Here is a 12,921-nt window from a genome sequence, read left to right as displayed (position 1 = left end):
TGCAAAGTACTCATTTTAAAATTAAAACATAGATTAATGAGAGACTCTAGCCTGCCAAGCCTGGAAAATTCACATTTTACCAGATTTTTCTGGATGTATGAGAAAATACCATTTCAAAGTAATCAACAACATCAAAAACTGTTCTGTTTCCCCTTAGTTATAGTTACCCAGTACACACTGACATTCCCTGAGCCTGAACAAAGTCAACACCACATGCCACAGAAAGTGGGACGATTGCCAAGCTTTCAATTTTGGCAGCTAATTCATGAATCTCCAAGCCAGAAACAAGTGTGACAATGTTTTCCTGGAGAGCTCTTCCTTCTTCTTTTAGGTACAGTATATATTTCTTCTAGAGAAGAAAGTTCTAGAGCAAAGATATTCATTCATTCTTCTTAGTTCATCATTCATCAGCTTCTTAGTAACAAAAATACTCAACTAAAAGTATCTGTGGTCTTTTATAGCCATTTTTCTTTCCAGAGGAATTGGAAAACTGGTAGCAGACTAAAGGTACAAAGAAGACCACTATCTGCAGAAAAAGCTAACTTGGGATTCTAAGTCAAATATTTTGGTAGTGATCCATTAGAATGCTACCTAGGAAGAAAATGTAAGCTCTTTGCTTAAGATATGGCATTTTTCGTAGCAGTCCTTCAAAGTTAATTTATACAGTTAGAGTTTTCTTGAAGAAATATTGCCAAATATAGAAAATATACCTATTTTTTTGTTGGCTGACAAAGTTCCCTTTATTATTAAAGATGACTGAAATGAGAAGGACAGAGGAAAAGAGACTGAGAACTACAACTTGTAGGCAGACCAACAACATCCACATTTCTGGGCAAACTAGGATAAGAGTAAAAGAAAATAAAGCTGGGAAATAAATTATGGCTACCCAAGTTTTCAATACTAGCTGCTTACCATGTAAAGATCATGAAAGGGTCTTTGACTGTTATCAAAACTCCATGGATGCTTTTCTATAGTAAAGTAGAACAAACACTGGCCATAATTTACTTTTGGACTGTGTCTGAAATATCTGAACCAAAACCAAAACCATAACCAAAAACCCCAACTAAAATCATCATCACCACACTCTCTAATAGGGAAGAAGCACAGACATGACAGCTGATCTTTTACCTACCTCCATTAATAGTCACTTCACCAAGGCAGTTGTTTGGTACTTTTGGTGCACAACGTTTATGGCAGTTGAATCTGCAATCTAATCCCAGTGATTTTCAAACAAAACAAAATGAGAATTTGTCAGAAAGAGAAGTGGTAACCAGAAAATACTTATGTCAGATGAATGAGGGTGATCAAAGTTCGACAGGTGACAAAATCATCCTTACCTTTGCACTGCAAGCCCTGCCTGAAAAGCCCCTTCAGAAGCTTCTTGCAGTACTGGCACACCGTGGGCCGGGTGTAGGAGTGGATGACAAATGTATGCGGCACTTTAACTTTAGACATCAAAATCTTGTCAAGTTGAATTGGTCGTCCAATGTATGATTGAGAATTTGACCTCTTCTCTCGACCAATAAATGACTCTGATGGTGATTTCTGCTACATTTTGGAAAACAATAAAGGAAGTAAGATGTAAGAGGCTATTTGATTTATATATTTATATATTTTAAGATCTCGGTTTACTCTTGTATTTAGTACTTTGATGCTTAATAATATGAAAGAAATAATACTATATTTCTGTTATTTAATATAATTTACTTGCTTTCTCCATTTCTATTTGAGTTACCTTGCTTGTATAATCTTAAAAAAAGAGAAAGAATTGGAGATCAGGACATTTAAACATGATTTCTAAGTCTTTCAAACATGTTTTTGCTTTAAAAAAAGTGGTTCTAATACAGAAATATAAACTTGGAGGCAAATAAACAGTGCACATATACCATTGACATTTTCTACAGTATTACACGCACATGGTTAGAAAATGCAAGCATTTAAGAAAGAGAGAAAATGAAAAGTAAATGCCTCCTGTTTGCCCTACATGGTACTTCATCGAAAAAATGCTATAATCCCAGCACTTTGAGAGGCCAAGGCAGGAGGATCGTTTGGGGTCAGGAATTCAAGACCCGCCTGACTAACATGGTAAAACCCCGTCTCTACTAAAAATAAAAAAAATTAGCTGAGTGTGGTGGTGCATGCCTGTAATCCCAGATACTCAGTAGGCTGAGGCAGGAGAATTGCTTGAACCTGGGAGATGGAGGTTGCAGTGAGCCAAGATCGTGCCACTGCACTCCAGCCTGGGCAACAAGAGTGAAACTCGAAAGAAAGGAAAGAAAGAAAGAGAGAGAGAGAGAGAGAGAGAAAGGAAGGAAGGAAGGAAGGAAGGAAGGTGGGAAGGAGGGAGGGAGGTAAGGAGTGAGGGAGGGAGGGAGGGAGGGAAGGAAGGTAGGCTTACAGTTCCTGTGGTTTGCCTAAAGAAAAAAAAAAAAACATGATTTTAAATTTTTCCTCAGCCATACAACAAAAGATTTGTATTACTGAAAACAGAACTAATATACTATACAAGGAATATAAAAGTGGATTTTTGGATATAATTATATCTCTGTGCACTCTTGTCCATCATTTTGGAATTATTTAATCAGTTCAGTATATAGATTTTTAAAAATTAAATTAACTAAAGTTGACTGTGTTTTCAATTTTTTGGATAATTTCACAGTACCTCTTATATCCTGTGATATATTTGAGAATAAATATATCCCATCAGAATAAATGTATTTTAGAATCATCAGAATAAGATAAACCGAATTGCTTTTGAACCGTTGTTATAATTATATATCTCATTTACATATCTCAGTTATTAAGTTCCTAGTCTATAGCAATAACTGTGTTAGGTGCCTTAAAACATAGGCCTTATTATCTACAGTTGAGGCATCCAAGCTCATAAAGTTTAAATAGATACCTCTGGGTCAAATGCTAGTAAACAGTGCAGCCAAAATGTCAACCTACATTTATTTGCCTCCAGAGCCCTTGTTTTATCACCACACTCGGTTAATTTCTTTTCTTTTTCTTTTTTTTTCTATATTATAATTCCATTTATTTGTTTATTTATTTTTCTTTATTTTATTTTTGTATTATTATACTTTAAGTTCTAGGGTACATGTGCATAACGTGCAGGTTTGTTACATATGTATACTTGTGCCATGTTGGTGTGCTGCACCCATCAACTCGTCAGCACCCATCAATTCGTCATTTATATCAGGTATAACTCCCAATGCAATCCCTCCCCCCCACCCCATGATAGGCCCCGATGTGTGATGTTCCCCTTCCCGACACACTCGGTTAATTTCTAATTTTAAATGATTACTGATAAGACAAGCAGTAAGTCACATTTACAAAAAATTTCTATCCCTTTCAATCCCTATCTGCACCAAAAGGTTAAATACTATTACCAAAAGTGAAAACTATTATTTTCAGATTCACTAGCTACAGTGAAAAGAAACTTAAAATGAAGTTCTACACAGGAATATTAGGCCTACAGCTACATTCACAATTATAAATCCATAAAGAAAAACTGTAAAGCATAATTATTCTGGAAAGGTTCAACTCTTGCAGAGAAGTCTAGGGAGATTATAAAAATAGCCAAAGGTTTGCCAAACCAGAATCATGAATACATTGAACAAATACCTTCAATGGAATTAAAGAATAATTAAATCCACAGGGTAACATCCCTGTTCCAGTGTCCTCTAGTAACTGTAGCCAATGGGCCAGTTTTAAGCATAGACTAAAATGAAAATGATATTTTTCCATCGTTGAAAAGTTTTAACACTCAGAATAAAAGATAACCTGATGTCACACTTTCTTAGCAGATTTAACACGTTATCAGATTTGGAAAAATCCTATGAAAAGCTGAACAAATCACTGTTCAGTTACTTTCCTTAATTTAAGATACCTAATTGAAGGCTGTGCTAACAGAGCCAGTTTGACATTTACTATACCATGGTGCAAATTCATTAGAAAAGCAAGAGGGAATCTAGTAAACTGAGTATTTTCTTTTCATCCAACGTAAACGCTGCCATAAACAATAAGAACTAGAATTATTTTTGAGAGGTTATTTCATTTATTACCTTCAAGGCAAGATCATGTAAGAAATTTAAAAATATTCCAAGTTTAGGCAAAAGAAATTAGCTGTCACTCTGTAGCGCAGAGACTGTACTACACCCATATTGGGGCAATAATAAGATTTACACTGCCAGCCACATTTGTCCTTGGCACAGAATATGTAACTTATAGTGTCAGAAATTAAGATTTTAATAGCATTAATAAATAGTGCCCTCATACCATTCAAGCCATTTTAAATTTCAAAATCAGAGAGCAATCCAACCAGACTTATCATTATCTTTTCTTATAGTCCCAAATATAAGTAATCATTTTCAATATGACCCATATTTCTAAATGAAAAAGTAGAGCTTTACAATCTTGACACAAGGGACATGCATAGTAACTTATCTTGTAGAAATTGATTTACCGCTGGAAGGAGACTGTTTGAGTCATTTAATTTTACTCAATAACAAACACCTTGGGAAAGGGAGCATGGAGAAGCTGTCTGAAGTTCTGTTTTCATTATTCAATTCTATGTTTCTGGGAGTGTATATACACACATTTGCATGTGCTTTCCCTAACATGAGGCAAATCTAAAGTGTGAAACAAGAAAGAAAAACTGGGTCATTATCTGATGATTTCCTAAGCACTTATAGGGTTTTTATCCCTCCTTCAATCAAAAATGTAAAACAAGGACTTTGTTGATACATAACAGATTGTTAAAAAAACCAACTGGCTATGGAATAAGGCCATTACCCTGTAATATATATTTATAAATATTTACCTAAATGTTTAAGAACCACCCTTTCTGTAATACTGCCATCATCCCTTTAAAAATATTTCTTTCTTTTTTTTTTTTTTTGAGATGGAGTTTCGCTCTTGTTGCCCAGGCTGGAGTGCAATGGGGCAATCTTGGCTCACTGCAGCCTCCGCCTCCCAGGTTCAAATGATTCTCCTGCCTCAGCCTCCCGAGTAGCTGGGATTATAGGCATGTATCACCACACCCAGCTAATTTTGTATTTTTAGTAGAGACGGGGTTTCTCCATGTTGGTAAGGCTGGTCTCCAACTCCTGACCTCAGGTGATCCTCCTGCTTCAGCCTCCCAAACTGCTGGGATTGAGCCACTGCGCCCAGCTGGCAAAAGTGGGCATGAGCCACTGCGCCCAGCTGGCAAAAGTATTTCTAATGATGTGATCACAAACTAAGACTTAAAGATTTTCAGAATCAATGACACATTTTGTCATTAATAATTAATAACCAGTTGTTATTTTGAGCAAAAACATAAAATTTTGAGCAAAAACATAAAATTCCAATTATTATGTGAAGTTTTATGTGAAGGCATGTACACCATAAGGCATAATTACAGTATGTTTTTGTTTAATATATCAAGCTACAGAGCAGGCAAACATTCAGAAATTAATAGTTTTAAAGGAAATGATACTTTTAAAAAATCTCATTGAACTCTGGATTTTAAGATAATTTCAACAGGAAACTAGATAGTAATTTGAATCATAATGCTGACAGAAATAATTGGAAATTTTTGCATGAAATGCATTATTATACAAAGTAAAGAGAGTTCATTACATACCAAGTGTATATGTTATAAAAACTTTATTATACATAAAATTCAAATTCTTCATTAACTTACTACATTTTCTTGCCTTACTTTTATATTTAATTACAATGTGTACAGTACTTTAGAGTTTTAAATAACACCTTTCTTTAAAGCTAACTACAATAAAGTGAAAATTCTTCCCTACCCATCAATACTACTGAAGGTTTCGCTGGGTTTATTAGGTTAACTAAATGGTGTTTAAATTAATTTTCACTCTTAGTTGCTATTCCAATTTGGCCCCATGTAGTTGGCGAACCTGAAATATCTGCAGAATGATTTTTTTTTAACGAGAAGAGAAGGGAAAGTTGAAATGCTTTGGAACGTCTGTTTTATTCTGCTTCATTAATATGTTCAGAGGAAAAAAATGGCTCAAAACTGAAAGAGCACATTTAAAATTTCGTTTGCTATAACTATGGGAAACACATGCAAGAGAATGAATTTTTAAAAATTTTATATTTTTATATTAGCCATATGTTCTATGAATTGGAGGAGTTTGGATCAACTTACAGGTGTGGAACTTCTGTAAGAATTGACATGACTGTAAAATATGGTATTGAGATAGATGCATATAAATGATTTGACTTGGCAAATTATATATAATGACAAATATAAAGGTATTTTTTGTGTTAGAAGTGTAAAAGTTAATACATCATGCATGGGAGATAATATGAGAACATAATGATGAAAGTTGTATTTTAAAGCCAGGAATAGAGATTAAATAAAATAAAAATTATGGAGATCAATTTTTTTCAAGTTTGTGGTTTCACAAAGCATCTTTAACATTCTTTTATCAAGTGTTTCATTTTAAATTACTGCCAAAGCTGGAACTCTGTGCACTGAACACCTACTCAGAGAGACAATGTATCCTGCTCTTCTAGAGACTGAATTTGTTTTTTAACCTAGTGTGCTAAATTAATGACTCAGCAAGTTTGGAACCTTCCCAGGAAATGATTGCTCAGATTACATTGTGGAAACTCCAACTGCCAGTACGTCTTTAAACATTTAACAGGACTGAAATAATTTCCCAACAAGGTATATTCCACTTAGCAGTTCAAAATGAACTCTCTTCATGAGTTAAGCTAGAAAACACAGAAGACAAGTTGCCTTTACTTGTGGTTTGTTTATTGTCACTTGTGTAAAAAATCAAACATAAAATTCTCTGAGATAAAAGTCACTTGACAATAAAAATGATTCAAATAAAAATGTGTCCATTATTAAAATATTTCTACATGTTAACTAAAATTCATTTTACAGCCATTCACTGTGTCTGGATTTTGGGAGACAACCTCCCTTCAAGTTAAAGAGAAATAGAAAGAGAATACTTTAGCATACACGCGAATATCTCTTTATGGATTTGTCTGAATCGTTTGATAATAAGCTCCTATGGAAGAACAATGTCCATGACAAACAGTAAGCAGTTTCACCTGAGATAAATACACGTTTTCAAGAAGTAAATGCACAGGATTAGTTCATGAGACATTTCAATAGAAATATTTAATATACAGACTGTACTAAAAGATTTTTACAATTTAAAGTTTACATAAACTGTAACACTGACATACTTGCTTTACAGGATTTCAGTTTTAAGAGGGGACACCTGGCTAAGGAATGTTTTCCACTGCAAATGTTTTGTACTTGCCTGCCTGCTCCTCGCCTCTACTTCAACATGAAAATCTGTGCAGAACTCTTCTGCTACCAAACTCAAACACTTAATAGGCTATTCATATTAATGGGTGGCCCTCAGCATCAAGGATGCAATGGGGAATGGTTGAGACTATAGTAATTTGGAGAGGACAGTGTCACTGTCAAAGGGATGGCTACAGCTCAATTAGTTCTAACAGCTGCCCTGTGAACATGTAAATCCATTGTTGATGGATTTTTCAGTTTTTCAAAAGAAGCAGGGAATCTAGGTGTGTTATAAAATAACTTGATCCAGATGTTAGTAACTGAAAAAGAAATTTAAAAACTTTGTGCCTGTCAGTTTATCTGGGGACTAAATCTAGTTCAAATGGAGATCTTTGAGGTTATAAAAAGTGTTTTCTATCATTATCTAGTTCAGCCAGAGACCTTCATATATGCCAAACTATTTTCATAGCACTTTACATGGATTTCATTTATACCTCATGTATAAACTATAAATGCAACTATTTATACATTTTATACAACTATTTTCATAGCACTTTACATAGATTTCATTTATTTATACCTCATGTATAAATAAACTATAATACAACTATTTATACATTTTATACAACCATTTTTATAGTACTTTACATCGATTTCATTTATGTATACCTCCATGTTACACCTAAAGAAACTGAATTACTGAGAGATTAAATCATTTTCCCAAGATCACACAACTTGTAAGTAGCAGAACTATGAATTCAGGTAGTTTTGCTCCAGATAACAATGATTCCTTTCTCCTTTGATCCTCCCCAGCTCTCACATTCCTTGATTTTATGCTAATATAGAAAACAGCAAGTATTTTCTTCCTCTCAGTTAGTCAATAAGGATGACAAAAGAGGCAATAAGACAACAAGAATAATCAAATAGTAGTGTGTTTTATGTGCCAAAAATGGAATGCAGAATATCATGAACCCCTTAACCTTGACCTATAGAAGAGATTTCTCACCAGCTTGTCTGTGCTTACATGATAGGACTGAGTCAGGTATGTTTTCCAGAACACAATAACTAGTGGAATAAAGGGCTGCTATTCCATAAACATCACTCAGTTGGCTGCCTACTTTCCTATTCAGGTGTTATTATGCTTAAAAGATACTAGCATAACTATGCAAAAATAGACGCAAGCCAATGTTAATCTTTTATTCCAGAAGTTTCAAGATCTAGCATTTTGGACTATCACTCAAAGAACAGCGCAGAGTAACAGCTTAAGAGAGTTCTCTCCTATTGCCATCAAGATGGATCTATCGCATTTAGCAAGCGTTTCCTGGGGGAAAATTTTACCTGAAAGTTCAATTCAGAGGCTTCAGGACATATAAAAATGAGGAAATAACATTCTCTGTGCCCAATTAGTTTACTAGCCATTATAGTCCTAGGCACAGCATAACCGTTATTATTGTTGTCCTTTATATTTACTCTTTCCCTTTTTCATAGATGATTTCCTCCTTATTCTTCAGATTTCAGTTTCCACGACCCCTTCTCTGAGAGGCCTCCACACCACCTAACTTATTGCTTACCTCCACTCCATACTCTATTACTCTCTCACATCATCCTGTCTCCTCCAAAGTCATTAATGCAGCATGCAACTGCATTTACCTATTTGTTTACTGGATTTTTATTGTCTCCCTTCAACAGAATATAGGGTCCAGGAGGACAGCATCTTTATTATTTTGTTCATCATTGTATCACCAATTTCTGGAATACTGTGTCACAAAGAATAAGTGCTTATATATATATATATATATATATATATATAAACACATACACACACACACACACATATATATATGAAAGTTTGAAGGAAAGATAAACCATATTCATGGTGGAGGTGGGGGGTCATTCAGAACGGGGGTTTCCTGAAGAAAAGACATTTGCATGGACCCCAAGGTGAGTCTTGCCATACCATGGCTATGTTGAGTATTATTAGTAATTAAAATTTTGTTCGCGTGTGGGGTGGGGAGGAAGGAAGGATGGCTAATGGGTGCAAAAAAACAGCACAGTGAATAAAACCAAGTATTTGCCATCACAACAAGATGGCTATAGTTAAAAATAATTTAACTGTGCATTTTTAAATAACTAGAAGAGTACAATTGGATTGTCTGTAACACAAAGGACAAACCAATGAAGTGAATGGATACCCCATTTACCCCGATGTGATTATTAAACACCACATGCCTGTATGAAAATATCTCCTATAACCCAAAAATATATATACCCAGTATGTACCCACAAAAACTAGATAGATAGATAGATAGATAGATAGATAGATAGATAGATAGATAGATAATAGATAGATAGATAGGATCTTTCAGGACAATTCAGTCCCATCAATCTGCAAACTGTCCAGAGATTTCTTTTTTATACTTCAAAACTGTCCATCTCACTTAGGGATGATGACCTAACCTGCTGTCAGGAAAACATCGCTGTGAACACTCAGTCTGAGGCTACTTTCTGAAGCAAAAAAAAAAAAAACAAAAAAACAGAAAAAAAACCCCACACAGTCATCTGTAACAACACCTACATGAATATATGACCTCTCACACAGGAGTGGGAATTTTCCAGCACAGAGTTCTTTGACAACAGAAAAATATGAAAACTCTTGAGAAATGGAGTTCGTATAGGAATGCGTGTTTCCAGGCTCTATAATTCAGGCAGTAGAGAGTAGGGTGTGTGAGTTTCAGGTTTTTTGGTGGTATTTTGATTCTCTATCCCATGAGCTACCTGTCAAATATCCTAAATATATAGCATAAATAAAAGCTAACCAACACCTTTTCATAACAGTAAAAGGGTGGCTACCGGGCAAGTAAAAAAAATATGTGCCCACTGCTTAGCAGTGACAGATACTGTGTTATACCGTGGAGAATCCATATCTTAACATTTGCAGCAATTTGTGAAAGCTTTCAAAGTAGTAATATATATGATCTCTTACTAAAATACAAGGGGATCTAGATTTGTTGAGTACTAAAGTAATCGTAGAAGTTACATTAACTTTTATATTGCCTCACTCTTTTCAAGTAAACCAAAATGAAAGGTAAAGGAACCTTGATATTTTCTTAAGTGATCTACCCATTGCAGGGAAAGCACCAGAACTGTTCAAAAATTGTGGCAAATTACATGTACATTTCCACTGAGGAAGAATATAACTGCATATCAACTTCTACTTTGGGGCTTTAAGTGTCAGAAAGTGAAATGGAGGGTAAACAGATTATGTGGGAAAACCAAGGACAGCAATGTTAGAGGTAAGTATTCCCATAGTATTTGACCTTGCCTGAATAGACAGGGACTTGGCCTGGGTTTATGATCTCACTGGAAAGCTGAATGAAATAGTCTGAAAAGAGACTGTGGCATTGATTACTACTACCTTGGAGACATCGAACAGCTGGGAAAGTATGCCATAAACACAGTTGTAGGCCACAAAGGCAACAGCTTCTCCCTTCAAAAATGGCCCATAATGATAACTTTATAGTGTTGCAAGAAATAAGGGGCCAGAGAGACCAAATAGGGGTGCAGGAGAGTTTATTTAAGGTATACACTGGCTTAGTGGACATGTGTCCTGAAAGACTGAGCACCAGACAAAGAAAGCAGTGTCCTTTTAAGTAGTTTATGGCGCGAACTACGTGATGCAGGAATGAGGCTCACAGAAGCGAGAACAAAAGCAGTTAATCATTAGGTAACATTCTTGAGATTCAGCTTACCCATCTTGGGAAAAACATGTCCTATAACTTATGCTCACCTATTTTTTGACCTTGCAGCTGCAAAGCAAGAAGAAAAACAGAAACTTATAGACCTTACAAAATATGTGGGAATGAGATAAGTTTAATTAATGTCTTACAGTTTTTACAGAAAGGTGTTAACATTCTTTTTTAACTTTTACTTCAAGGGGGTTCACCAATGCCTTACAGCTAAACTTTTTATTATTTTTTCTATTTCACAAGGACAATCAATTCTTTAACTTTTCTGCTTCAATCCCCCCTTTGGTGCTCTGTGTAAATGATGTTTAATAAAGAGCACCACAATTTTTTGGCTTTTTTTGAGTGGGTACGTATTTTCTTTGAGGCAAGGCCCGGTAGGTACTTGGTTAAGGCCATGATTTGAGTAGTAGTATGCTTTGTTACCATTGCCTCTACAGTTGACCGGATACTTTTGAGTAATAGAGGCAGGAGGCAAGGGAGAACTGACATCTTTTAACTATAACTATAAAGCTTTTTATTAGTTATCGAAAGACAAGAACCATTCACTAAAACGTGAATCTGGGGATTATTTTTTCCAGGTTTGAACTGGGACATGAGCAAGTTTAACCATTTTCCCTGGGCCTGCCTTATAGACGCTGTGTTTACCATGTGCTGGCCTCACAAAGTCTTTTATAAAACTGGCTGGGGCTTTTTTTTTTTTTTTTTTCTTGAGACAGAGTCTTGCTCTGTCACCCAGGCTAGAGTGCAGTGGCGCAATCTTGGCTCACTGCAAGCTCTGCCTCCCGGTTCACACCATTCTCCTGCCTCAGCTTCCTAAGTAGCTGGGATTACAGGCCCCACCACCATGCCCGGCCAAGTTTTTGTATTTTTAGTAGAGACGGGGTTTCACTCTGTTAGCCAGGATGGTCTCGATCTCCTGACCTCGTGATCCGCCCGTCTCGGCCTCCCAAAGTGCTGGGATTACATGCTTGAGCCACTGCGCCTGGCCTTTTTCAAAGATTTTTAATATACATTCCAATGAAGTGGGTTTTGATGATTTTCCTCCCATTTCCTCCCAGTAACAACACAGCACAGTCACTTTTCCTTTCTTTTTAGACCAATCAGACCCAGTTGGTCTTCCACTTTGCTCAGAGCATACAGCCTCTACTAAGAGACCTGTAGCCCTCTACATGTCACTCCTCACGTTGGTTCCTACTGGAACTGTCTTTATCACACACACTCACACACTTTCCTGTTTCCAGCTCCCTTTCCTGGTTGGGGTAGCAAGTCACTCTTGCCACTTCCAGTTTCCTAGTTGGGGTGGCGAGCCACTCTCGCCACCTCCAGTTTTCTTTTCCTGACTGACTTAGCAAGCCACTCTCGTGTCCAGTCTTGTTGGGGTGTGAGTTTCATTCAAATCCATGAGCCACTCTTACCGTCCCCAGTCCCTCCGGGTCGGATTAGTTGTCACTCCCCTGGAGGTGATCAGGCTTCCCTTCTGTCCTTAGGGACGGGTCCTGCCTCAGGGCCCAAACCTTACCGCGGTCCAGATGTCTGTGTGCTGCTCCTGATACCATCCAGGAATCCCCTTTACGGGTTCCGTTGCGCTGTTGGGAAGAGCACCAGGACATGGGAGGGCCCATCCCCTTTCGAGCTGAAGCTCTCCCGTTGGCGCCAAGGTTCCCAGGTCTCCCCTGTCCCAGGGCCTCAGTCCCACAGGCAAAGGAGGCGGAAATCTGCCATCTCCAGTCCCGGGTTTTGGCACTAGAAATGTTGCAGGGAATTAAGGGGCCAGAGACACTGAATAGCGGTGGAGGAGAGTTTATTTAAGGTGTATACTGGCTTAGTGGACATGCGTCCTGAAAGACTGAGCACTAAACAAAGAAAGCAGTTGCCTTTTAAGCAGTTTTTGGC

The 12,921-nt window shown here is 36.7% G+C and overlaps 1 protein-coding gene across 2 annotated transcripts in view; it reads right to left on the bottom strand.

Moving 5' to 3' along the window:
* The window catches only part of PRKD1 (protein kinase D1), a 355,221-nt gene that overhangs the window by 60,008 nt on the left and 282,292 nt on the right, over nt 1-12,921 (bottom strand). For both annotated transcript variants that reach the window (XM_023227445.3, XM_023227446.3), the window contains 2 exons: nt 1,338-1,548; nt 1,133-1,210 (listed from right to left, as the gene is read on the bottom strand). In XM_023227445.3, coding sequence (XP_023083213.2) covers nt 1,133-1,210; nt 1,338-1,548 — 289 coding nt within the window. The remainder of the gene's footprint in view (nt 1-1,132; nt 1,211-1,337; nt 1,549-12,921) is intronic.

This window comes from Piliocolobus tephrosceles, chromosome 6, assembly GCF_002776525.5.
Source record: "Piliocolobus tephrosceles isolate RC106 chromosome 6, ASM277652v3, whole genome shotgun sequence".
Lineage (NCBI taxonomy): Eukaryota > Metazoa > Chordata > Mammalia > Primates > Cercopithecidae > Piliocolobus > Piliocolobus tephrosceles.
Note: the sequence above shows the minus strand (reverse complement) of the source record. Positions and strands in the feature narration are given on the sequence as shown.